General features: G+C 43.4%; 1 protein-coding gene and 1 pseudogene across 2 annotated transcripts in view; one reads left to right on the plus strand and one right to left on the minus strand.

Annotated features, from left to right (window-relative positions):
- Positions 1–438: 438 nt before the first annotated feature.
- The window catches only part of LOC111144508 (nei like DNA glycosylase 3), a 47,391-nt gene continuing 23,136 nt past the window's right edge, over positions 439–24,693 (plus strand). The window contains exons 1-4 of the mRNA XM_022498822.1: positions 439–594; positions 16,391–16,518; positions 23,921–24,055; positions 24,329–24,542. Coding sequence (XP_022354530.1) covers positions 439–594; positions 16,391–16,518; positions 23,921–24,055; positions 24,329–24,542 — 633 coding nt within the window. The remainder of the gene's footprint in view (positions 595–16,390; positions 16,519–23,920; positions 24,056–24,328; positions 24,543–24,693) is intronic.
- Positions 8,438–9,707, minus strand: LOC111144509 (annotated as a pseudogene). The gene has a single exon (XR_002640405.1). The product of XR_002640405.1 is annotated as a triosephosphate isomerase pseudogene (transcript).

Genomic DNA, 24,693 nt, shown 5'->3' on the forward strand with positions numbered 1-24,693 from the left:
ACCAAAGCCTGCGGAGACTGAGACGACTTTGAATTTTAGGGCAGAATTAGAGGACAACATCACAAAATGGACGTGTACTGAGTAGTTCAAGGATAAGAGCAAAACCTCAAAGCAGAAGGTTTGAGTTTCTGAGGTCCCAATTGCCTGGGCCCTTACAGTTTAGCGGGGTTCCCTGGGCTCCACGCACGGTGGGCGAGTTGGGGCGGGGCCGGGCGGACCTCACCGGGAGGGGCTAGGGCGGGCCGGGCGGGGCCCGAGCTGGGCGGGGCCAGGCCGGCCTGGGCTGGGCGGGGCCAGGCGGGCCCGAGCTGGGCGGGGCCTGGCGGCCGAGGCGGTGCAGGAAGCGCGGGAGATTTGAACTTCCTCTCCGCGCAGATACTCACACAGCGGCTTTCTCCGCGGCGTCTGCAACCAGCGAGCCACAGCCCCGGCCAGGAGATGGTGGAAGGACCCGGTTGTACGCTAAATGGAGAGAAAATTCGGGCGCGAGTGCGCCAGGGCCAGGCGGTGACGGACGTGCGGGGAAGCGCCCTGCAGAGCCTGGGAGGCCAGGTCTTGCCTCGCGCAGCCTCGCTGGCCGTGGTCTCTGCCCAGGTGAGCCCTTAATGTAATTTGCTACGGGGTCAGCAGGGGACAGTGGAATAAAGACCCCGTTGGGTTTCCAGGGCCCAAAAGGTCATCTCTTTGCTCTGGAACAGGCTCGCTGGGGCTTAGCGTTTCCCTACCTTTAATTTGTAAGAGGGACTAGTCAGTGCTCACGCGCCTGTGTGGTTAGACAGGACTGGACGGCTGAGCAAAGGCTGCCAGAGATGCCCAGGCAAGAACTGGTCGAAGGTGTCTTATTACGAATCACTTTGCTTAACTTGCTGTAACCCAGCAAAAGATGGTCTCCTTGCGTCTGTAGGTGCATTTTCTGCTGTTAATATTATCAGAGCTCCCCATTTTTTTCTTCACATTTTTAAGACAATGAGCTTTTAGCATGAAGTTTCAGCTTCTCGCCTGCCTACTATTCTGCAGTTGATAAGTGTAGCACAACGAACGTATAATTCTAAAACTGCACACAGAAAATTTAGCACTGACCTTCCCACTCAACTTAATATTGCCATCTAATGAAGGGGCTATGGAACCCAGCTCTGCCTCCCTTAAGTGAATTTCTTTTTTCTTAAAGTATATTGTAGCACAGCTTCTGACCACTCAAGGCATTCGTTGCAGATGGTGTGATTTGCATTTGTTAAGAATTTAGGACTTGTACTAAAAATACTCTGATTAAGCCATCATGCCTTAAAAGCCCTTTAGATGTGTGGATGATTGTATTTTATGAATGCATGCAATATTGTGCTGTACTGAATTTCCCCTGCAAAACTCGCTCCTAGCCTTTGGTCCAGGAAGAAAAAGCGGCTTGCTATGAAATTAGCATATGCTTACAACTTGAAAGAAATGAGAGTCTGAGAGAGTAATATTTTTCAAACTTGGAAGAGAATAAGTTTTGCATCTTCTTTCAACTTGTTTTTTTTATTTATTTTAACTCTCTGTGTCGTTAAGTGCTCTGCACCTATTCTTTTACTGTGGTGTTTCTCAAAATCAGGTCAGGGTACCACTGGGCTGGATCTTGAGTGTTCTCTTAGAATATTAATGTTTATAAAATCACGCATTCCACAAAATTTTGAATACTCAAGTTGCCTAGGGAGCAAAACCGGACACTTCCCCTGTGGAGCCTGCATTGGAGTTGGGAAGGTACACGGGCAATCATTGAGAACATAAATACAAATTGATAAATTCTCTGAAGGTTCTCCTACATGGTTCTGTTAGGACTCAGGGAGGTCAGGAGAGGCTTGGCTGACAATTAAACTGAGGTTTGAAGGGGGAAGAAGGAATGAGCAACACCTGGGGGTGGGTTTGGCGGGCAGAACACGTTAGGCAGAGCATTCGCAAAGGAGGAAAGCTTCAAATGTTTGAAGGACTGAAAGAAAAGCAGTGTGACCGGAAAACAGAGAATGGGCTAGAAGGTAGGTCGTTTGAGGTTGCTGGGCTGGAGCCAGACCATGGAGATCTTTGTAGACCTGGTTAGGGACTTTGTATTTATCTTACAAGTAATGGAGGAGAGGGGTCTTCAGAGTGTGGTGAAATCCACTCACACTTTGGAAAGGTCACTCTATCTTGAAAAGGAAAAATAAAAGACTGGGGGAAAGCCAAAGTGGATACTGCACCCTCACTTAGGAGAGGGCTGCAGGAATCCAGGGGGGAGGGCCGGCTGTGGAGGTGAAGAGGGGACCAAGCTGCTATTTCCGAAGCAAAGGCAGCGAGGGCTCAGAAATGGATAGGGCCCGGGGCGCCTGGGTGGCTTGGTGCGTTAAGCCTCCGCGTTCAGCTCAGGTCATGATCCCAGGGTCCTGGGATCGAGCCCCGCGTCGGGCTCTCGCGTCGGGCTCTCTGCTCAACGGGGAACCTCCTTCCCCCCTCTCTCTGCCTGCCTCTCTGCCTACTTGTGATCTCTCTCTGTCAAATAAATAAATAAAATCTTAAAAAAAAAAAAAAAGAAATGGATAGGGCCTGAATATGTGTATGGATATCATGATTTACATCATTCAACAGTCCTGCGTTTTGTGTCAGATTTTATGCTAGCTCCTGGGGATGCACAGATGAATGAGATAAACTTCCTCCTGTGAGAATCCAACTTAATGTTTTCAATAAATACCACCTTGGTATTCAGGCCAAAAGAGCCAGAATGTTTCCTTGAAGTTTGTTGTGGTTATCTCTGGTGGCAAAGCATTAACAGCATTTGAAAAATCTTTACACTTCATGTAGCTGGGAGAAAAAATAACCCTATGATTCCACAGTTGAGGAATGGGAGGTCCAGAGGGAGTTTAATTAAGTTGCCCAAGATCACAGGACTAGCAAGGGGTAGAACCAGGGGTAAAGAGGGGGTTCCCTCTTTTGGAATCCAAAGCCTATTCTCTTAACTATAGCTTTTCTCATTTTTAAAAGATTCAGTGGGAAAGTGGATAATTCAGAGGCAGAAACACCACATTGCCTAATAGGTAGTAGTGATTATTAACTAGGAAAGTGAGACCTTGGGTTTTTGGTTATATCTACCCACCGTTTGTAGTTTTGTTCAGTTATCAGTTTCCTTTCACTGAGAATTCTCTTCTAAGGACTTAAAATCCTCTGTTCAGATTGTACGAGAGAGGGCAACCTGATAATAGAACGCAAATGCTTCATTAATTGTTGGGCAATTGTTAACATCTCTCGGAAGCAGCACTAAGTAAGCTATACCCCTTAAATAAAAAAGGCCTGCCCTTAAAACTGTTCTGTTTAATACCTTGACATAAAGAGGTATTAAAAATTGGAATACGTCTTTATGATTGGGATCAAGAATCTGATTTTATGGGAACTGGATTTGAAAATCAATATGGAATTAATAATAATCTCTTTGTGGTTATTGGGAAAATAGTAAATATTTTGCCATGGTTTCACTTGCTGGGCCTTTGATCAAATAACAATAATAATAGCAGTAATAATCTTCATAAACAGAAAGGGCCTTTTGCATTTTAGAGGGTTGCTGGATCTATAGTAAATTTAATCAAAATGTTGTAGGTTGTCACTGATCTCCAGCATGGTCATTACTGTAACAGATGACCCCGTGTTTCCCAGGCATTTATGGTAGGGAGTTAAAGCTGTTTAAATGTTTCTGCTGCTGGCTTGAAGTCACTAGTTTCCACAAGGCAGAGTTTAAAAATAAGTTAACAACTGCATACTATATTCTTTACATTGCACTGAACATGAAAAAAAAAAAAAAAAAAGGAGAGCTAAAGAAATAGTGGGCATTTAAAGTAATTCAGGTAATCACTGTACTGAAAAACCAACCAGAAAACCCCCCACCTACGTAGCTGGTGCATTAATGAACCTGTTAGTGTATCAGATAGTGTTCCTTGCTTTTGGCTTCAGTTTGGAGTTCAGAGAGAACACGCTTTAATGTGGGTCTCCTTGTGACAACTGATCCTCGTTTTGAAGAAGCCTACCCGTCCGAGATTTCAGCATCTGCTAGTCATGCATGCATTATATTCTTTCTCTGAATTTTGATCCACCGTCTTGTCAGCATAAAATTATGCCACTGTGTAAGCACATTGCATAAAACTCTGCTGGAGTTCGTGGAACCTTCTGGTAAGAAACAGTATCGGAATATCAATGAACATTTCTGGTTGATGAGCTGCTAAGAGCCAATCCTCCGATTTTAATTGTTGGGTGGATACAATGTTTCAGGGAAGTCCGGTGTGTAATCTGCATATGTTTTCAATCTCCTTTTCACCAAACGGGATATGAAACAGTTTATTTATAAGCATTCCTTTCATTTGAAACATGAGGCTCCCGCTGTTCTATACCTCCTTAAGACTTGATACATGTATTCAATATGATAACAACGCTTTCTCATCTTTTTATGTCCTTCACAGTGTCCTGAAGAGAGTAGGCACTTAATAAATGTTTTAAATGGATGGAGAACAGAAGAGTTTTGAATAGCCCAAAATGATTAAGGATTTAAAACTAAATTCAGTTAGGACTCTTTCATTATGAGTGTGTGTATTTTGTTATGTATGTTATGTGACAGTTCCTACCACGAGAAAATAGTGAAGCCACACAATAAAAGATTTCCTCCTTTCTTCCTCTTGTTCATAGTGGGGAAGAAAGAAATCATTGCTCATTTTAGTGCCATTGTATGAAGGGATGAGCTAATCCACAGAGATTCATTTTCTAGCTAAAGGAAGGTTATGCCTTTCAATACAAAGGGGTTTTATAATTTTATAGGACGTGCAATATGATATTAACCTGGCAGGGGAGATACCGTGATCGAGAACATGCATTATATGATCCCTTACCTTTTTAAACGCAGACTGATAATGGATTCACCTTAGTGACTGTGGGTCATTATTATCAGCATTCAGCCTCACATGGAATCATGGAACAAAGGATAATGGAGAACAGGTAACAATCTTACAGATGAGGAGACTAAGGAAGGTGATTTTTTTCATGGCCACTGTAGCTTTTAATCCAACAGCAAAGTATTTGGTTTGATGTAGAAAAAAGAGCACCTGACCATCTTGATTTTGAATTCTAGGTCTTTTGTTACTTTCTCTTATAGAGATGATACACTCACATCTTTGCTGATTTGGTCAGGATTAGATTAGAAGATGCATGAAACTCTTAGCTTAGTGTCTAGCAAAGTAAGTGTCCTGGTAATTATTTGTTCTGTTTTCTCCCAGATAGGGCTTTCTTGCCAGACCCATATATTGGAGGAACGCTCTTTTCCTTAATGAAGGGTTTGCAATCATTTGGTGCCCTCAAATTATGTACAAAGCATTTAGCCTCTGGGTAAATGCTTGAAGGCTCTGCTCTTTAAAAAATTGTAGAATATGTTTTGATGTATGAACCTAAAGACCTCTCTTTGGGTGCTTAGAGACCGTTTTAAAATTAGGTTCTTTGATGGTTTAAATTGGTAGGTAAGTGATCTCTGATTAGCAAAGTGTTGTTGTATTAGGGGAGAAAGAGGCATTTGGCAAAAAAGGAGGAGAGACTATGAAAGTAAATGTGGTATTTTCTTTTCTCTGTGGGGAAAATATATAGTTGCACTAGAATTGAAACATTTATCTATAGAAAAGTCTTGCTCTGTTTTGAAAAGTTCATCTTCCTTGTTCACCCATGGATAGGCAGGATAAATGGTAATCAGCACAATAAATCATGTGCTGTCTCTGAAAATATATGTTGTTTTGACAATTTCATATTATTAAGCCACTTGAAAATGGGAAGGTGAACCCTTCCCAATCATACTTAAAATTGTGGCATAGAAGATTTTCATGTCTATTTTGGGTCGGAGAGGAGGAAATGTTCAAATCACACAATAACAGAATTGTAAGGGTCAGTGTGAGGAAGTCAAGCATATATTGGGCATTTGTGTATAGTTATAACAAAGTTAATAGGCTTGTGAAAATTAATTTTTGAATTTGTCTAGGCAGCTGGAGCTCATACAAAGAGGTGATAACCCCAGATTCTACCGTAGGACAAGTGAATATCTTGCAAATCTTAGGTTTATTCAGAAGTCTTGGCCAGTTCATACACAGTAGCTCTCAAAATAAGCGGAACAAACCATCATGGGTATACAAGAATTTCCTTCTAAAATGGAATTTTAAAAAAAGACTAAAAATATAAGCAAGTGCTTGAGATGGTCAGTCATAAGTCGAAAATTTTGTTATGTCCTATGTATATTTTCCAACACTGATTATTTTAAAAACGATAGTGTGCCGGGAATCAGGTAACTTGAGTCTAGTGCCCAAATGATAGACAACTGAATTAGAAGATCTTCATGTATCATTACCCTCAAAACCCAAGCGAAGCATTAGAATCAGTGTTTAAAGCAACCATTTAAATGCTGAGTAAACATCTCAAACAGAAACCAGGGCATGCTAACACTGGTTGCTGAAAATACATCAGTCCTTTCCTAAATCTCTTCCCCTGAAGAATTCCTAAACAGAATTCCTAAACCTTTTCATAAAGCTTACTTTATGGGATATTCTGGTTAATACAGTATTTTACTCCCATCTAGCTTTTGGTCCTTATGAGAAAGTGGCCCTCTAATATGTAAGCCTCACTCCTTTGCAGGTCATTAGAAAACAAGACACTGGGGCTGCCTGGGTGGCTCAGTGGGTTAAGCCTCTGCCTTCAGCTCGGGTCATGGTCTCAGGGTCCTGGGATCGAGTCCTGCGTCGGGCTCTCTGCTGAGCGGGGAGCCTCCTTCCTCCTCTCTCTCTCTCTGCTTGCCTCTCTGCCCACTTGTGATCTCTCTCTGTCAAATAAATAAAATCTTTAAAAAAAAAAAAAAGAAAAGAAGACACTCGGGGTGCCTGGGTGGCTCTGTCAGTTGAGCATCTGACTCTTGATTTCAGCTCAGGTTGTGGTCTTGGGATGATGAGATCGAGCCCCCTGTTGGGCTCCCAAGAGTCTGCTTGGGATTCTCTCTCTCCCTCTGCCCCTCCCCCCTGATCGCATGATCTTTCTCTCATGCTCTCTTTCAAGTAATAAATCTTAAAGAAAGAAAATAAGAAAACAAGAGACTAGGTTGTTAATAATTTTCAGAGGAGATGAAACAAATGGTAGAGTAGAAATTTTTGCCAAGAGATCCTGGGAAAGGTTAAGTAAGGATGGAACGGTAGGTGAGGAGACAGCCTGTATTTTTTTTTTTTAATGATTAAATTATAGTTGATACACAGTGTTGCATTAGTTTTAGGTGTACAACCTGGTGACTGGACACGTATATACATTATGCTGTGAGTGAGCCTATGTTTTAAAGCCAGGGGTAGTTTTCAGAGGGGAAGGAGGAGGGATCTAATTAATCCCACACATCTTTACTTCGCTCCAGGCATTGTATGAAGCTCTCAACAGTATTAGTTAAACACCATGGTCGCTGTCCCCATGGAGCTTAGAGGCAGTCAGAGGAGAAACGTAAGTCACAGTCAAACACTCGTTCCGTATGGAAAGTGCCATGACAGTGGTTGCTGGATCTGGCAGGGGAAAGCCTCAAGATTACCGAGCCTCCCAGCTGGGGAAATCCTAGTACTAGAGAGAAATGCAATCTATATGTGTGTGCAAGGAAGAGGTTATGCTAACATTTCATTTTAATTCCCAAACACCTCATCAAGTATTCAAAAACTAATTCCAAAATGTATCCCAGCCAAGGTCACGCAGCATCTGTAGCTGGAACGGTTTCAGCCGCACTGAAGTCCTTTGACAGTTGCAGGTCTTTTTCCACGGCCACTTCTGCTGCGCCTGCTGTCCTTCCTGTTCTTGCCCTTCTGCTGGCCTCTGTGTCGTCCTGTGCACTGTCGTTGGGCCACAACATGTTCTTTTTCAGTATGTGGAGAGGTGTTAGTTTCATGACCTCTTCAACATGTGTTTTTTTTTTCTTTTTTTCTTTTTTTGTCATATCGTGTGTTATTTTTAGTCATGGAGAAGAGGGTAAATCACCAGTAAAATAAGACCTATAGTACACCTTTAAGGGTTTGGTTTGTGGTTCTCTTTGAGGCCCTCTCAGCCAGAAGGACATAGTTCACTTTTCACTGACGGCTATGCTAAGAGATTTAATGGTCTCGTGCATTTTAAGTATATCGGCCTTTATATTTTTGGATTCATCCTCCTAAGCACAACAGAATTTATTTACAAGGGCATGTACTCCCCTTTGGTCTTTTAAATATGTGGTCCAGTAACCATAAAGTTTTGGAGGGCCATCCACTGAGACTTTCTTTTGCTAAATAGCCAAACTTCCCATGGTTGGATCTCTTAGTCTAAAATCTCTGATCATTGACAGTAATGTGTCTGCAACAGGACAACCTCTGATGCCTTGAGGAATTAATCCCGGGTATAAAAACTTTTTTTTTTTTTTTTTTTTTTTTTTTTAGTGCCAGGTGTTTATTGCCCCCCCCACACGTGGGATTGCTCACATACACAACACACACAGGCATTGACATCATGGGAGAGAGCAGCACCTCTGGCCTCTGGGCGAAGGACAGGGCGTTCTCTCAGCCCCTGGCCTCAGGGAGCGAGATGGGAGACGAGGATGGCTTCTCTCTCCTGCCCTCACTGGGGTCTGAGGGGGCCCACGAACAAATGCCACCCCTTCCATCTCTCAGCCATCGAGAAGCCACCTTGGTGATGTTTCGTTCCAATCGTTTGTTACATGGAGAAGGGATTGGCCTGGTCCCAGCCATTACAGGGGAAGGTGTAAACATTAAGGAAGAGGTATACTTTGGCCACAAAGGGGACGACACCATCAGAAGCATGTGTGGGGTGGGGGGTGGGGTGGGGGAGGAGCACTGTTACTGAGCTTCTGAGCTATCTAGTCCCTGGCTTAGCAGGAAGAACAGGGAAGATGGCCGGGGGGCTTATTGTTTGGCATTGATGATATCCACAAACTCTGGCTTGAGGGAAGCCCCACCCACGAGGAAGCCATCCACATCAGGCTGGCTTGCGAGCTCCTTGCAGGTTGCTTCAGTCACAGAACCTCCATAAATGATACGGGTGCTCTGAGCCACGGTGTCCGAGACGTTGGACTTAAGCCATCCGCGGAGCTTTTCGTGTACTTCCTGGGCCTGTTGGGGTGTTGCAGTCTTGCCAGTCCCAATGGCCCATACAGGCTCATAGGCCAGGACAACCTTGCTCCAGTCTTTCACATTATCTGCGATGACCTTGGTTTGCTCGAAAACAACCTTCTCAGTGATGCCAGCTTCCCTCTCATCTAGCTTCTCCCCAATGCAGGCAATTACTCCAAGTCCCTCTGCCAGGGCATGGGCCACTTTCTGTCCAATCAGCTCATCTGACTCCCCAAAGACGTGCCTTCTTTCAGAGTGCCCCAGGACTACCCACGTGGCTCCACAGTCTTTGATCATGCCAGGGCTGATCTCCCCAGTGAAGGCCCCGTTCGTCACTTTGTAGCAGTTCTGTGCAGCCACAGCAATCTTGGCGTCCAGCTTTTGCCTGGCAAAGTCGATGTAGGCGGTGGGGGGTGCACAAACCACTTCGGTGTCGGCCGGCACCTTGGCTGCGTTCAGAGTGGTGATGAGCTCCCCCAGGTTCTTCTTCCGCCCGTTCATCTTCCAGTTCCCCCCGACGAAGAACTTCCTGGAGGGCGCCATGGCGCTGCTGCCGACACCCTGAAGGTCAGAAGCAGCGCCTATAAAAACTTTTTTTAACCTACCCCTTAGCATTGGTAATAAAGGATGTTTCAGCTGTGCTCTCCATAAGCTGTCTATGGAACCAAATTCCCCACAGTGAGGTTCCAGACAGTCCTGGGGCAGGACCTTATAGACCCCTTTCGTGGATTGTTCAACCTTCCCTGGGAGGGAAATCTTGGATAGAAATCAGGATAAGCTAGGTTTGAATTTCTTTTTGATAGACATTAGTTGGAGCTCTGGGGCATCTGACTACCTGGATTTAAAAAAAAAAAAAAAAAAAAAAGGCAGTGGTTTTTATTAAAACCCATATGTTTTTTTAACCTGGTTTTTACTGTTTCTTTTGATGGCTCTCTTCTGAAACGTATATTGTAGAGTGGTTCAAAGAATGGGTGGCACAGAAAAATGTGATATGAATTGTGCTCTTAAATATTTTTTTTAACCAATTACAATAAAACCCCATGAGGTATTACTGCTGAATTAAATTTGGATGTTTTGATAATGGGACAGCTGGTCTAGTCTAGCCCTTTAATGGTGACCACTAGTCCTTATGGAGTGGAAAACTTCCCAGAAAACAATCTGGGTTTTCAAAAGGCAGAGAATAAAGTAAAAAATCAGGGAATGTTATGATCCTAGTAAGCCCGATTATGTAGGCAAATACAAATGGATACTTCCTTATAATAAGATTAAAAACATCCACTGACGAGCATTAAGTCAATGTAAGCAATGAAGGATACCCAACATGGTCTTAAACAGTGAGGTTTTAATGACATTTTCACATAGATGTCTCCGGGATGGAAGGACAGACACCATTTATGTCAAGCCATTGGCCTCTACTTGTGAATGATTATTGGGAATCGCGTCAGAATCTGGCAAAAATGAATCTTATTATTAGGCGCTACATGTACCTATAGAGGAGGCAGGGTCCTGGGGTTTTCCTCTTAGCTGATAGTTTGATTCCCATTTTACTGAGAAAATGTATCAACCACAAGAGAATTTGCACAAGCACATCTACCTACCAGCGTCTGTACCCATGTAAGCTGCCTTCTTCCTGATGCTGTAGGTGGACTGTCCATGTTCCTGTCAAGACCAACACAGCCCATGTGTCCTTGAGCTTGTCTCTCCTTGCCTAGTGAAGATATCGCTTCAGCCATCGTCTCCCCTGCATGACAGTTCTTCTCTCTCCTGAGCTGTCCTATCTTAAAGCAAACAAACCTTCTTGCCTCTACTTCCCCTCAGCCATCACCGTGTCCCTGTGTTAGCCTGGACAGCATCTCGTGTTCACACCGCCTCAGTGCCTCTGATGCCTCTTCTCTCGTAGCCTCCTAAACCCACTTCAGCCAGGCTCTTGCTTTCTGTCACTTCTCCAAAAACTCTTGTCACGAATCACCTCTGCACAGCTAAATCCAGTGGTCCGGTCTCGGTCTTCATCTGACTTTGAGGTACTAACAGTGCCGGACACGAGTTTTCCTCGAAACTTTTCTTCCTTAGCTTGTAGGACAGTGCCCTTGCTGGGTTTTGTTCCTTCCTGGCTGGCTGCCTTCTCCCCTGTGCTGTTCTCCTCCTCCTTTCCCTGACGGTTTCCCATTCCTCCTCCTATCCCCACCACCAGGACATGGCGGTGTCCTAGCCCACCGTTCTTGGCCCCTTCTCTTGGTGTTCTGTACTCCCTCTCCTGTTGACGTCCTCCAGTCTTGAAGCTTTAGAAGCCATCTGCATGCTGATGACTAGATACATTGACATCTGCAGCCTAGACCGCTTTCCTGACCTCCAGATCCCGTGCCCTACTGCCTGCTCGAGGTCTCACCTCAACTTACCTGAAAACTAGCTTTTCACTTTCCTCTCCCCTCCAGTTCCACCCAAATCTTCATCTCCGTTGCCAGCGCTACTGTCTTTGCTATAATTCAGGCCAAAACTCTCCCACATGCAGTGTGTGCCAGCAAATGCTCTTTGCTCCACCTTCAAAATCTGTCCAGCAATCTGGCCACTTCTCACCGCCTCTGCCGCTCCAGTATCGGCCCCGAGTTCCTTCCTCTCTTGTCTGGGTCTTTGCAGTGGTTCCTCTGAGTTCTTGGACCACTTGCCCCCTGATCTCCTGAGCCAGAATCCAACCCAGCATTTTAAGAGAGAGCATTTTAAAAAGTAACGGAGATCATATTTTAATTCGTCTTCATTTGTGTCAGAGAAGCAGCCAGTCTGTAGAGTGGACCTTGTGGACCACACGGTCTGGTTCTCCTCTGTCTACACCTTCCCTTGTGGGCCATCCTGATCTGCTCGCTGTTATCAGAAACACTTCCCTGGAGGGCGTTTGCATCCCTGTTCCCTACGGGTGGATCATGGCTCACTCAAAACCCCTTTGAGATCTGCTCAGATACCATTTCCTTCATGAGATTATGAGTGCCTCGCTTAGAATTATAACCTGCTACACCCTCCCCTAATCCTGATCTCTTTCTCATCTCGATTTCTTTCCCAAATGGTTCAACGCACTGTCATTATGTTTATTAACCTACTCTCTCCTGCTTGGAAGTCTATACGCTCCATGAAGGCAGGAGGTTTTTGTTCTTGTTCTCTCACTAATGCATCCCCAGCATCTAGAACAAGCCTTATACACAGTGGAAGGTCAGTCGACCTTTCTAAAATGAATGAATCCAATGAATGGTCGTGAACGGTGCATTTTCAATGGTGAGGGACTTTGCAGACGTCACATCCCACCGTTGTTGTCAGGGGGCATCAAATGACAGATCCAGCCCCGTGAAGAGTGAGGAATTTGAACTGTGGCTGCTGTCGACGGTGAGTTTAGCCTGAGTGGAGCAAGTGCTCTTCGAAGCTGTTCATTTGGCAATGTGAGCAGATTTCACAGGAGACGACTGGGACTCATGTACTGTTTTATTAGGTGTCGTGCCAGCCTGCCTAGTTCAAGGTTACCTTGTCTGTCTCTTTGCCAGGAGCCTTGATAACACCCGGTAAAGCTGGATAAAGTGGAGGAAAGGAGGTGTGAGCAGGGGACAGAGAAGCGGTCGGGTGAGCGCAGCTCATTTCCGCGCTTTCCTGTTGGGTGAACTAGTGAGGGGCAAGTTTAGCTTCAGGGTGGTACTGGGAGAAACCATCACTGTTCCCTGGGGGTCCTGCTGTGTGGAAGGCTAGACTCTAACAAGACAGTGGCCAAGGCTAAAAGGCAGCTAAGTGCCACTGGAAGAAACCAGTGCCTGATCCTGATCCAAGTTGCTGGGAAATCAAGCACATCTGGTTCTGGCGGTCCAGTGTGTGCTTAGGGCCCGACGTGAGAGAGAGCAGAGATCAAGCCCTTCACAAGGCGTGGGTCCCCACGGCCAGTAGATCCTGGTTGCAGGAGACATGGACAGTGTGACTGCACTCCCCCCGCTTGGTGTGGGGTGGAAGGAGGCCAAGCCCTCCCCCGGGGTCTGCCATACAGAAAGCTGGGGTCGCGCCTGAGAGCCTCTGGCACACCTGGGGATGTGCATCAAGCCTGGAAGAGGGAACGATACTTCCTCCCAAGGCGACAGATTCTGAGGGCTCTATGTCTCTAGATGGGCAATGTTCCAGGTCCCAGGCCCCTTCTCATGCATCCAGGGGGATGGACGCATGACAGACTGCGTGTGATTGCCTTCCCAGCGCTCTGAAGACAGGCTGAGTTTTAGATGAACCTGTAAAACTTGGAGGACTAAAGGAGATGAAGGCACTGTGGCGGCAGTGGTCACAGATTCCCTCTCAGGGAAGCCGCAGTGTGGGACCGTAGGTATGAAACGGGATCAGATGGATGGGTGAATGCGGGGAACTCTGCCCGCAGCTGAAGGACTTTGCAGGGCGTGGCTGAGACCACTTGCTAGCAAACAGTATGGGGAGAGGCTAAGAGATTGCTGACATGGGAGTGGTGGGGAAAACAATTTAGAAATGAAGGTTTTTAAAATGTCGCTAGGACCTTAAATCTAAGATCCAGAAATGCATCAAACCTAGTCTATGCTGAGGCAAAGGCTACTCACAACAGATCTGTGTCTGCTCTGTATATCATCATCCTCAAAGCATCCTGGCTGATTTAGAAGAACTTTTTTTTTTTTTAAGATTTTTTATTTATTTATTTGACAGAGATCACAAGTAGGCAGAGAGGCAGGCAGAGAAAGAGGGGGAAGCAGGCTCCCCGCTGAGCAGAGAGCCCGATGCGGGGCTCGATCCCAGGACTCTGGGATCATGACCTGAGCCGAAGGCAGAGGCTTTAACCCACTGAGCCACCCAGGCACCCCTAGAAGAACTTTTTACCTACTACTTGGTTGTCAATGGAAACCGGCACTGAAACCCACCCTCTTAATCTACACTTGGCTCTGTGGCCAGGTGAAGTCTTCTGTTAGGCAGGAAAACATCGAGACTCCTGGTGCTTCTCAATTCAGGGCTCTCGCAGATTCATTTAGGAAAACGAGGCACGTGTGAAAGTGTGTTCCTCCTTCCCTGGGTCCTCCAGCCTGTTGTGAGAGGGCTTGGTGATCACTGCTAGGCCCTGGGGTTCAACCAAGAAAGAGGAAAGGAATCAGAGGCAGATGTTCTGAGCACATGGTGGCATGTATGTCTGGAGGGCCTCTTGCTAGAATCTCCCACAGGTTCTTCTTGTGGTTTGGGCAGAACTGGAAGGCTGCCATTTGTAATCCCTTCTGTGCTTTGGTTCCTTGGTCCCTCCAAGCATGTGACTGATCCCCAGTTCTTATTATGTGGAGGAGGGATGTGAGGCTGGTCCCCTGAACGTCGGGCAGCTGGGAGATTCTAACATCAGTGTAGCCATAACTGAACGTGGCTTCCGTGGAAGAATGGTGTCTGCTCTGGCCTTAGTCTGCCTGGGCTGCCATGACAAGTGACATTGCCCAGGAGGCTTACAGAGATTTATTTTCTCCCAGTTCTGGAGGCCAGAAGTCCAAGGTCAAGGCTCAGGCCAGTCTGGTTTCTGGTGCGAGCTGACTTCCTGGCCTGCAGACACCACTTCCGTCTCCCATGGCACAGCCTCTGAGGACATGGGACAGAGAGAGTGAGCTCTCTTCAGGCTCTTACCAGGATGCTGATCCTGCTGGATCGGTCCCCACCCTATGACATCACAAAAACTTAAGTACCTCCCGAAGGCTCTGTTTTCAAACACAGTCCCATTGGAAGTTAGAGTTTCAACGTTTGAGTATTGGAAGGGACAAAATTCAGTCCCTAGCTGTTTGCAGTCTTTTGTTTTTGGGGGAGGGGGTGTATAAAAAAATCTTTTATCCTTCTGTTCCTTTGAACTAAATACTATAATGTGTCTTTTTTTTTTTTTTTCTTAACAAGGGCTCATCTAGGAAAGTAAAGAATAGAGTGGACATATCATCTTAACTATTTAGAATGATAGATGTCTGTGAACCAAATGTTTGAGAATCAATGAATATCATTCTATCATAAGCGGAAGGGAAGCTATGATTTGCTTCTAGATGATGTCTAAAGTTGTTTTATAATTATCTCCCTGTCACCATCACCACTACCTGCATCCCCAGCGTCGGCAAGATTTTATCCTGGATCTTCTGGGAATGCATAGGTCCATTTGAGAAGAAGGAAAGAAAGGTTAGAAGTATGTGAGGATATTCCCTTAGATTAAGAGTTAATGTGTAAATATAATTATATGTACCTATTATATCTTATAGAATAGCTAGGCATTAATGATAGTTTTAAATTTTTTATTATATTTTGATTACAGATTAAAGAATATCTATAAACACTTCTCAAGAATGAAAAATAATGATGCAAAGAATACCAGTTTACCCACTGCCCATCCAGAAAAAGAACGTTACCAATATCTAAACCCAGTCCCATTCCATTCCCTGCCCCACAAAAAGGCTGATTGATACTTTGTTTATAACTTCCTCGATCTTTACAGTGTTAGTACCTATACTGTAATCCTCACAATATATTGTTCGGTTTTGCATAGTGATGGGAGGAAGAAGTAGTGGGTTTCTTTTTCCTTTATTCTTGCCATTGTGGTTTGTGGAGGGAGAGAAGAGCAGATCGTGCATTAGATCCCACCACTCAGGGGAGCCGTCTTTACCACTGATGCCCTACACCCCGCAAGACCATGAAAACTGAAACCCCCCTTCCTTGGGGCCCAGAAATACCTTTCTGACAGAAGCCTGCTTCAGAGAGCTGCTTCTCTTTGGTGTTCTCTCCCTCTTTTACTTGCTTTTCAACCTCTTACTGTTCCTTTCTCGCTTTTGAGTTCATCATTATAGGTAAAACTTTTGGGTTTTTTTTTTTTTTCCACTATTTTTTAGCTGTTTCGATCAGAATGCACTTTCAGGGAACTCAGCTATGCTTCTAGAAATGGAAGACTCTCCTTTTTTGGTTTTAAAACCGTTACAATGTTTTTCTTTATTTTCTTTTCATATGTGCAGAGCTCTAGGGTCCTGGAAGAAACTCATTTTGATGGTGAGCCAATTACTTTCTTTTCCACTTAATTTTTTTGGCATCTCTCTTTAAATGACTCCATAGTAATTTGACAGAGTGTATGCAAACAGCTGATCACATGACTTGACTTGCTGGAGATTAGTCTTCTCATTGGGATGCACCTGCAATTGAAGTAATAGAAATACATTTAAGAATGAAATTATCATTTTGTTTAGAGGTGGTATGTGTGTTTACATGGGTGTGTGTGTATTTTCTCCTAGGCTGCTGCACTGAATAATAAGAAAGATCCCAGCCAGAATCCCTTGAGACTGTTTAATGGATACGTTTACAGTGGTGTCCAGACTTTGGGGAAGGAGCTCTTTATGTACTTTGGGCCCAAAGCTTTACGGTAAGATAAACCTGCACAACACATCTTACTGCCCTGTTTAGGGATGTGTAGGCTTTTCTTGCAGCTCACCTGGTGTCACACATAATCACGTAGAAAGTACTCCAATTCTAAGTTCTAATATAAGAGGTTGAGATCCTATCTGATGCGGAAGATGAGTAAGTTATGATGTCATCATTACTTGGAGGGCTAGTCAGTGTATTGCTTTTACGAAAAACTAAAATCAGCTAGATGGGCTTCCAAGAGACGGTAGAGCAACACAGCTTGGCTTGGCTCTTCATAAATCCCCCACACACTCTTCTCCAGGCCCTTCTCCCCTCCTGCTTTCTCTTGTGTTTTCCGCCAAGCATTTATTGTATTAGCAGGATTAGTTTCTTTAAATGTATAACCTCTCCCAGTTCGGTTTCAACCTGTCTCTAGGCTTTTAGAGTCCTCTGTCTTCCTTCTTTTTCTGAAGCCTTATATGGAATTGGAAACTTGTGTACAAAATTCTAGAACTTTTCCCAGAAGTCCCAAGTTCTCCATTCTTCCACAGTGGTTATGAAGTCATCGCTAATGTGTCCGCAATGAAAGACATGCAATCTCTTACTTTGGTTGACTTAATGATAAGAATGTCAAAATGTGTGGACTTGCCAGATCATGATCCCCTCTTCAGTTTTTGCGGGAAAATGAGGAAGGCCGTGGATTAGCATGTCTACCTAATCCTTGTCTTCTCTGAGTTTAGCCTAAGGTGTTGCCACCCATGAAGAACGGTAGTGTTCCCTTAAATATCTCTTAATGTTTCTGGAAGCTGTTGAACAATTTCACCTTGAAGGAGAAGCCCTGGTACTAGGCCCTGTTCCTCTAACCGAAGGTGACTGATGGTCTCAGAGAGCTAATATGACTGTATGATGGTTACTTTCCGTCCCTCACCTACCGTCCAGGTCAAGAACGTTGAGTTTATGTAATTGCTTTCTCTCTGAAATGTTCTCTCTTTGTTGTCAGCGGCTGCCGTCCTTGGACCACAGCATCACTGGATAGGGTTTTTTTCTCAGTCTGGAAAGGGTCATGTCAGCGTGTGCTACCTGGCTCACGCAGGAGTGATCTCCTGCCATTGCGCTCTTGTGGTGCTGGATGGAGGTGATGGAAAACTCCGCTCGGACTGGAGGAGGACACAGTGGCGTCCACGGAAGGTGGCTGGAAACATTGATACGCTGTTGATTCTCTGGTGTTAGGTGCAGGTTCATGTCTGTTGGAGGAGATAGAGGTTTTTATCAATTATTCTCCACCAGACTGGCAAAGGGGGACTCGTTTCTCAGTTTAGGGCTGTCCGTAAACGTTCCCTGAAGTCCTAAACAAGGGCAATCACTTCCTTAAACGCACTGAACTAGGACCCTCTGTGGGTCTAGTATGTGTCTCGGTGTATGCGTGGGGAGAAGCGCCGTAGCCGGCTTCCCTTCAATTTCCCACAGCCCTAATGACTATTTGATGTGATAATTCCAGGGCCGTGGCCGATCAGCTGTTTGAATACAAACTGAGCAACCTAAAATCAACTGCATCCCCTTCCACACCTTAATAGCAGGTAAAAATACACACTCACACACTCTCTCAACCTACGCTTCTTAAGGGAATGGATGACTCTGTCACAGAATGTGATCATTGTGTGAGGTTACAGGTCTGTGAGCTTGAGACAAAAATTTAGTCTTCATTCCTCACCGCTGCTTGCTACCCAGCAGGCCGGTCTGCATTTTAGAGAGCACATAGCAGGCAGCACGCTTAGTGCTTGCTTATATTTACCCCGTAATGTGCAGTTTTTTACAGTTAAAATTGCCCTGGATTTTAATGCATCTTACAGGGCAGACCATGAATCTTCCTGGGGTTCATTTGTCATGGAAAGAGGATACAGACCAAGCCCTCAGTGAGGGAATCTGCCATGCAAAAATGCACACTTCAGAGAGATACAAATTAGAGCACCTCTTTCTGTTACGAAAAGATTTATCAAAGTGCTCAAGTGATCCTAACAGTGCCAGTGAGCGCGAAAAATTATTTGATATGCAGTGATTTTTGGAGCACAGTAGTGGTGTTATGTGTGACTAAAACGGGCGCTCCTTCTGAACACTTTAAAGAAGCTCATCATCGATCACAAAACAGAAACCATTTTTAATTTTTTGGCTATATATGTAACAAATACTCGTTAGCGCTAACTGAGACGTAAAGAACAAGCAAGAATAAATTTATACATTCGTAATCTCACTCCCAAATATAACCTCTGTTAACTACATATGTGTATATATACATATTGGCTATATGTATAACTGTAACTATATACGTATGTGTGTATATTGCCAGAATGGCGTGGGAATGTATCTACCCGTCTACTTACCCAGACACACCCACCTTGGAAGCTGCCATTTTCCATCAGAAAGAACCCAGCTGTTACGTCTCGGACTCGCATTTAAAAGATATATTTTTTTAATGAGTCTCTCTTTCCAAAACACTTTGCTATTTCCAATTTGCGATTTATAGGACTCTGATGGTTTGCGATGATCATATTCCAAAAGTATATCTGAAATATTTTACAGGCTTTGTCATTTTAGGGAAGCCTTGTACATTATCAGTTCTGTAATTTGTTGGGGTGTAAGTGATCTGATCCTCTAAATGGCTATGCATGAGGTAATGTGACAGTTCTTCGTAGTTTGTGAAACAGTCCTTAAGGAATCTATTTTACAGAACTCGTAAAAGGGTTTTACAGCTTAGATGTAGTTTTTGTGATCTGCCACAATACCATGTTAGAAAAATGGAAGCATGATAAAGGTTCTAAATGAAATCAGATACTTGAAGAATAGTCAGTCCTGCTAATCTGTCTGCCCACCATGCTCACTTGTCTTTTGGGAACAGCATTCCTTCTAGAAGGTGGTTATCAGGCCACACTGACCACAGAGTTCGAGTTGACTCTAGCATGATCTTATGGGACCTTCTGTCTCATACAGAGTTGGTTGGGTCAGTGTGGGTTCTTCCATGAAACTTCCTCACCTGGAGCTGAGGACGGTCAGGCTCTATAACGTAGGGAAGCTAGGAGGTGAGGCCTTAGAACTTGTAGGTGGCTGTGTTCCTTGGCTTGTGAGGTGGTGGAAAATAAAACCAGCCTACACAAAGCCGAGAATCCGAAAAACCTTCTAGCCCCTCCTTCCATCCGTTCCTGGTCCTAGCTGCTTTCCTTCCTTTCCTGTAGCTTGATTTGTCAACCCTCCCTCAGATCCTGTGAGCTACTAAGTACTCCTTAGTGCCTAAACCTGTTGAGTTGGGTTTCTGTCACCTGCAATTTAAGGAAACTGACCATGATCAGAAGGCAAAAACTTCCAGAGAGGAAATAAGTAAGTCGTGGGGATGTAACTACAGCACGGGGACCGCCATGTTTCACAGTACTGTGCCACAGAGTTGAAAGTTGCAGAGAGAATAGAACCTATAGGTTCTCATCACGAGAAAAAATGAGTGTAACTGTGTTCGGTGACAGTTGTTAACTAGACTTATTGTGGTGATCCTTTTGCAATGTCTACAAATATTGAATCATGTTTTGCACATGAAACTCATGTTATATGTCAAGGATACCTCAATTTAAATGAAGGAGAGGAGTAAGGCAGGAAGGAGGAGAGAAAGAAAGAGAAAATAAGAAAACTAACCATTAAAAGTAATCTACAAGCCAAGAATTAAACATCTTTAGTTTTTAAAATGGTAAATTTTGAAATTTTTATTTTCTCTTTCAGTTACTGTGATGCTTTTATTTGTAGCTGGAGAAGATCTAGAAGTCTTTAGCTTTTTCATAGGCTTTCCCTTCTGTACCTGATAGTTCCCAAAAGTCTAAGGGCAAAAATAAATACCATCCGTAATTATTACCACCAAAAGAGGACATGCTTAACAGTTTTTGTAAATATTATAGATAAAATATAAATTGTGTATATACCGCATATTCATACATAATTTATATTACATATGCACAGACCGTGATATCTTCACTACTGATTAGCACTTTGCCCCATTTTTCACTCTAATGAAAAACTCTGAAGGACGTTACGTCCTTGAGTGTGTATCTTTTACCACTTTGATGTTTTCTTAGGATAAATTCCTAGATGTAGATTTGTTGGATCTTGGTTACTGATAGTTTCTTATATCCCTTTTGAAGGCATATAGAAAACTATCCTGAACGGGAAGCATCTGCAACTGGCCATACGATAGAGAATGGCCCGTGCATGGCCTGCCTTGGCTCTGATTATGTAGATTTATCCACACCTGTGTGCAAGGTTATAAAAGTCTGGAAACATGTTAGCATAAAATGCATGTGCAGCACTATAGTGGTTATGGAAAGTTACAGACCTTATCATAGCAGATAGACCTGGCATGGTATTCTTCTCAACTGACAACCATAATTTTACTTAAGTTGACTTTAGGTTATCTGCCTCATAGTTCCCACATCTGGCACATCTTCGGGTCTGGCTCTGTTGACTACTTTATCTCTTGACATCGAGTCCCTTTGTTGTTGTTTAATTTTTATCTTATTTTTCTATGTGTCATAACTTTTTTAAATCCCAGGTAATTGTGTTTAGAGGAACAGTAGAGACCAAATTAAGTAATATTTAACCTCAAAAATAGTAATGCCTCTTCTATCAGGTCATTAGGGCAGGGGATTGAGCAGTCGAGCTTGGTTCGGATTTCGTTGTGTTGTAGTCAGCTTCAGAAACCAGCAACATCAGAAACTTCAGTGGCTCCGATTGTTTTGTGCCTTAAGTGTGGCCTGGTGTGGCTGGGACTGGTTCTCTGTGTTTCTGTCCTCTACTCTCAGCATTTAGCAGACCCTGGGTATATGTACCATAAGGGGATTTCTCCACACGCTTCGCTCCCCATCCCCACTCCCACCCCAGTGGGATACTGCTGTTGCTTGCTATTCAATGAGAAGTCCATGACGGGGAAAAGGATTCTTCTAGGCTAGCCTTTATCTTAGGCCCTGTGCACATGGACCTGAGGGTTACACTTTTCTGAGAGCCACTGACCCTTTTCCTCCCCAAGGCAGTCAAATTCTTCTTTCTATGTGTGGGTGGGCCCCAGTAAAAGAGCGTTTCCTTCCTCTCTCTCAGAGGGAACAGATGTCTCCGCATATCACTGAAGGACAAATCTGATGGCCTGCCTCACCCCTAACGACGGATGCTTTTGCTTGCATAACCTCAGCAGCAGTGCATTTGGCCCGAGCCTGGTGGCAAAGACTTTCCTGCACTCGCCCATGACCGCCTGCTTCTTTTTGTGCGCTGTGTGTGCACAAGGCTTCCTGGTATTCCTTCCGGGACACAGGGCTTTCTGTTTGTACCCTCCCTTGGCTACAGCCCGGCACCATGCCACTGAGGATGGCTCTGTTAGTCCCCTCCCATGTTGGGTAACATTCCCAAAGACTGTTCCCATGTTGGATCTCCTAGTACTAACGGGAAACTGCTTTGTCTGCAGCCAAAATCCATAAATTCATCAGGGGAAAGCAGGTGAATCCAGGTACTGGATACTGATGGGTCTAGCTTGACTCAGGTGTCCATTTCCAGTTCAACTATGCCAAGACACAAGAGCTGAGGAAGGGACAAGACACCGACTCAGAGTTGGGCCTAATGCCCATTATTGGCAGGCGGTCATGCTATGCAGAGTACATGATCTTAGGTGACCAGTTGGGCTGGGGATGGAAGGGATTTGATAAGGTAAAGAGTTAGGAATAAGGATCTAATAAAATTTTCTTAAACTAAGTTGATTATAATGAGGAATCTTGAAAAGCAAATCAAACTCTTGAATGTAAAAGTGATATGAACCTATGTCCCAGTCTATGAAGGATCAGTATGACAGTTGTTACAAGAGTACAGGTGTTACTATGCCAAAAAATTTCCACGATACTGGTGTGTTTTTCTTAGTTTAATATGAAAGTTACTTAACAATAAACCCAACATTTGTTGATATATTGGGGCTCAGTTAAAACAACATTTTGCTATTTAATAAAAATAAAATAAATAAGAATAAACTAAAAATTGTGGTTTTTATGCACATTTTCTTCTACATTGAATAGATTTAATAAGGCCAGAAAAAGCATACTTAATTTGATTCAGAGTTCTCATTGGGGCTACTCCTGCATTTCATTTGGGTCTTAACCTTTGAGATTTTTTTTATGTGGACGCAGTTTCATTATAGAAAGTGATTTAGAATCCACTTTATGAGCCGTGCAGCTGAAAAGATTTTAGATATGATGGCTTCTGGGCATGCCAGTTGTACACCTTTCACTGGGGTTGAACTTCCATAAGCTAAATTATGGAGTACTTACAGGCACACATTTTTCCTGTCAAGAACTATGGGGCATGTAAAATGCATTTATGATTGATAGTAGGGCACACAGAGTTTAAAACCCACATTTTTAAAGTTAGACTGGTTAACCTTGTACAATGCTATAACATGGTGCTTTGGAATTAGAAGCACAGTGCAGTAACATTTGCTGCCCAAAGAGCCATATTTATTAACTCAACAAAGCTAGAAGGAGAAGGATTTGAAAGGCAGAATACACTATTTCATCTCAAGAATCATTTTTGATCTTCATCATCAGAGGTCCACAAAACCACTTTCTTTCTCTCTCTCTCTCTTTTTCTTTGTTTTTCCTGGACATGCTAATCAATCCTATAAAAACTGAAAGGTTATCAATTTTTCATCACTGCATTGGGGCTTTCAAGCTAACCGTAAATATTTATAAATCCCATCTTCCCAATACATATAAAGGTAAAAGAAAACTTAAAGAACTGAAGACAATATCATTTTGACTTGTTCTCTTCTCTTTGGATGCATACGATTTTGCAAAAAATTGTTTCATTGTGTATCCCAGAGCAAGGGGGAGGGAAAGAGTGTCTTAAACTGTAGATATCATTTTGGAGTAGGTAAACATTTCCCATCCATTGTGGCTAGAAATACAGAATTTGAATGTTAGTGGCTTTGTAGAATTTATATATAAAAAAAAAACAAAAAACTATAGGCAATTTAAATTTAGCCTCATCTCATCCAAAGCCTTTGAATCTGAGAGAAAGCTGAAATGTTAGACTGTTCCATGAATAAAAGTACTGCATCTGACAAGAAAAGAAGAACAGGGTATGTTTTCTTGGGCTTATTGTCAGACCCTATTATTTCTCTAGGAATTGATTTTATTTGTGGTTTGAAAAACTGAATTGTCACATCTTCTAGTTTTATGAGGATACAAAGCCATAACAGAAAAAGATATAATATTGGCTACATTTCCCCCCCCCTTAAAAGTGCCTATCTTGACTAACATTTGTTTGCTTATAATCCAAAAAGTGAAATGAAGGGAAAAAAATTAGATACACATTATACTTTCTGCCACTCAGAACTGGGTTTGATTTTGTTTCAGGATTCATTTTGGAATGAAAGGCTCCATCATGATTAATCCACTTGAGCATAAAAATAAAAATGGAGTTTCTCCTGTTTTTGAACTACAGCTCACCAAAGATCTGATTTGTTTCTTTGACTCATCAGTAGAATTCAGGTAAAGCAGAAAAGAAATGTACTGCAGCTGAAAAACTGCAGAGATGGGTCTGCGGTTTGAAATGTGGAGATAGATAGATGTTTTAAAATGATCTGTAATTGATAAAACCTCATTTTGAACACACTTTAAATAATCTATAGGGTCTTCATTGTTGGACGGTATAACTCACACCCCAATTAACAGAAAGTGTTTATATCAAAGCTCCTTCTAAATGACACTTTGCGAAATTATAACTCGACTTATGATTAATGTGTTTTCTATTCCTTGCTACAGAAACTCCACAGAAAGCCAACAGAGAGTACGAATGATGGAAGAATTAGATGTATGTTCCCCTAAATTTAGTTTCTTAAGAGCAGAAAGTGAAGTTAAGAAGCAGAAAGGACGGATGTTGTGTGATGTGTTAATGGACCAGAAAGTGTTGCCTGGGGTGGGGAACATCATCAGAAATGAAGCTCTCTTTGACAGTGGCCTCCACCCAGCTGTTAAAGTAGGTCATGAGCATTTTTTAAAATGATTTCTGTATTTTTAGATGCTGTTGAGGGAGCAACGTGGAACACGTAAATCTTATTGCCATAAAACATTCTCCCCAAAGTGAAACTTTCGGGGTCTTTGTTTCTGTTTGCGACTCAATGCGGCCA

Source organism: Enhydra lutris, unplaced genomic scaffold (genome assembly GCF_002288905.1).
Source record: "Enhydra lutris kenyoni isolate GAN:26980312 unplaced genomic scaffold, ASM228890v2 scaffoldscaffold11, whole genome shotgun sequence".
Lineage (NCBI taxonomy): Eukaryota > Metazoa > Chordata > Mammalia > Carnivora > Mustelidae > Enhydra > Enhydra lutris.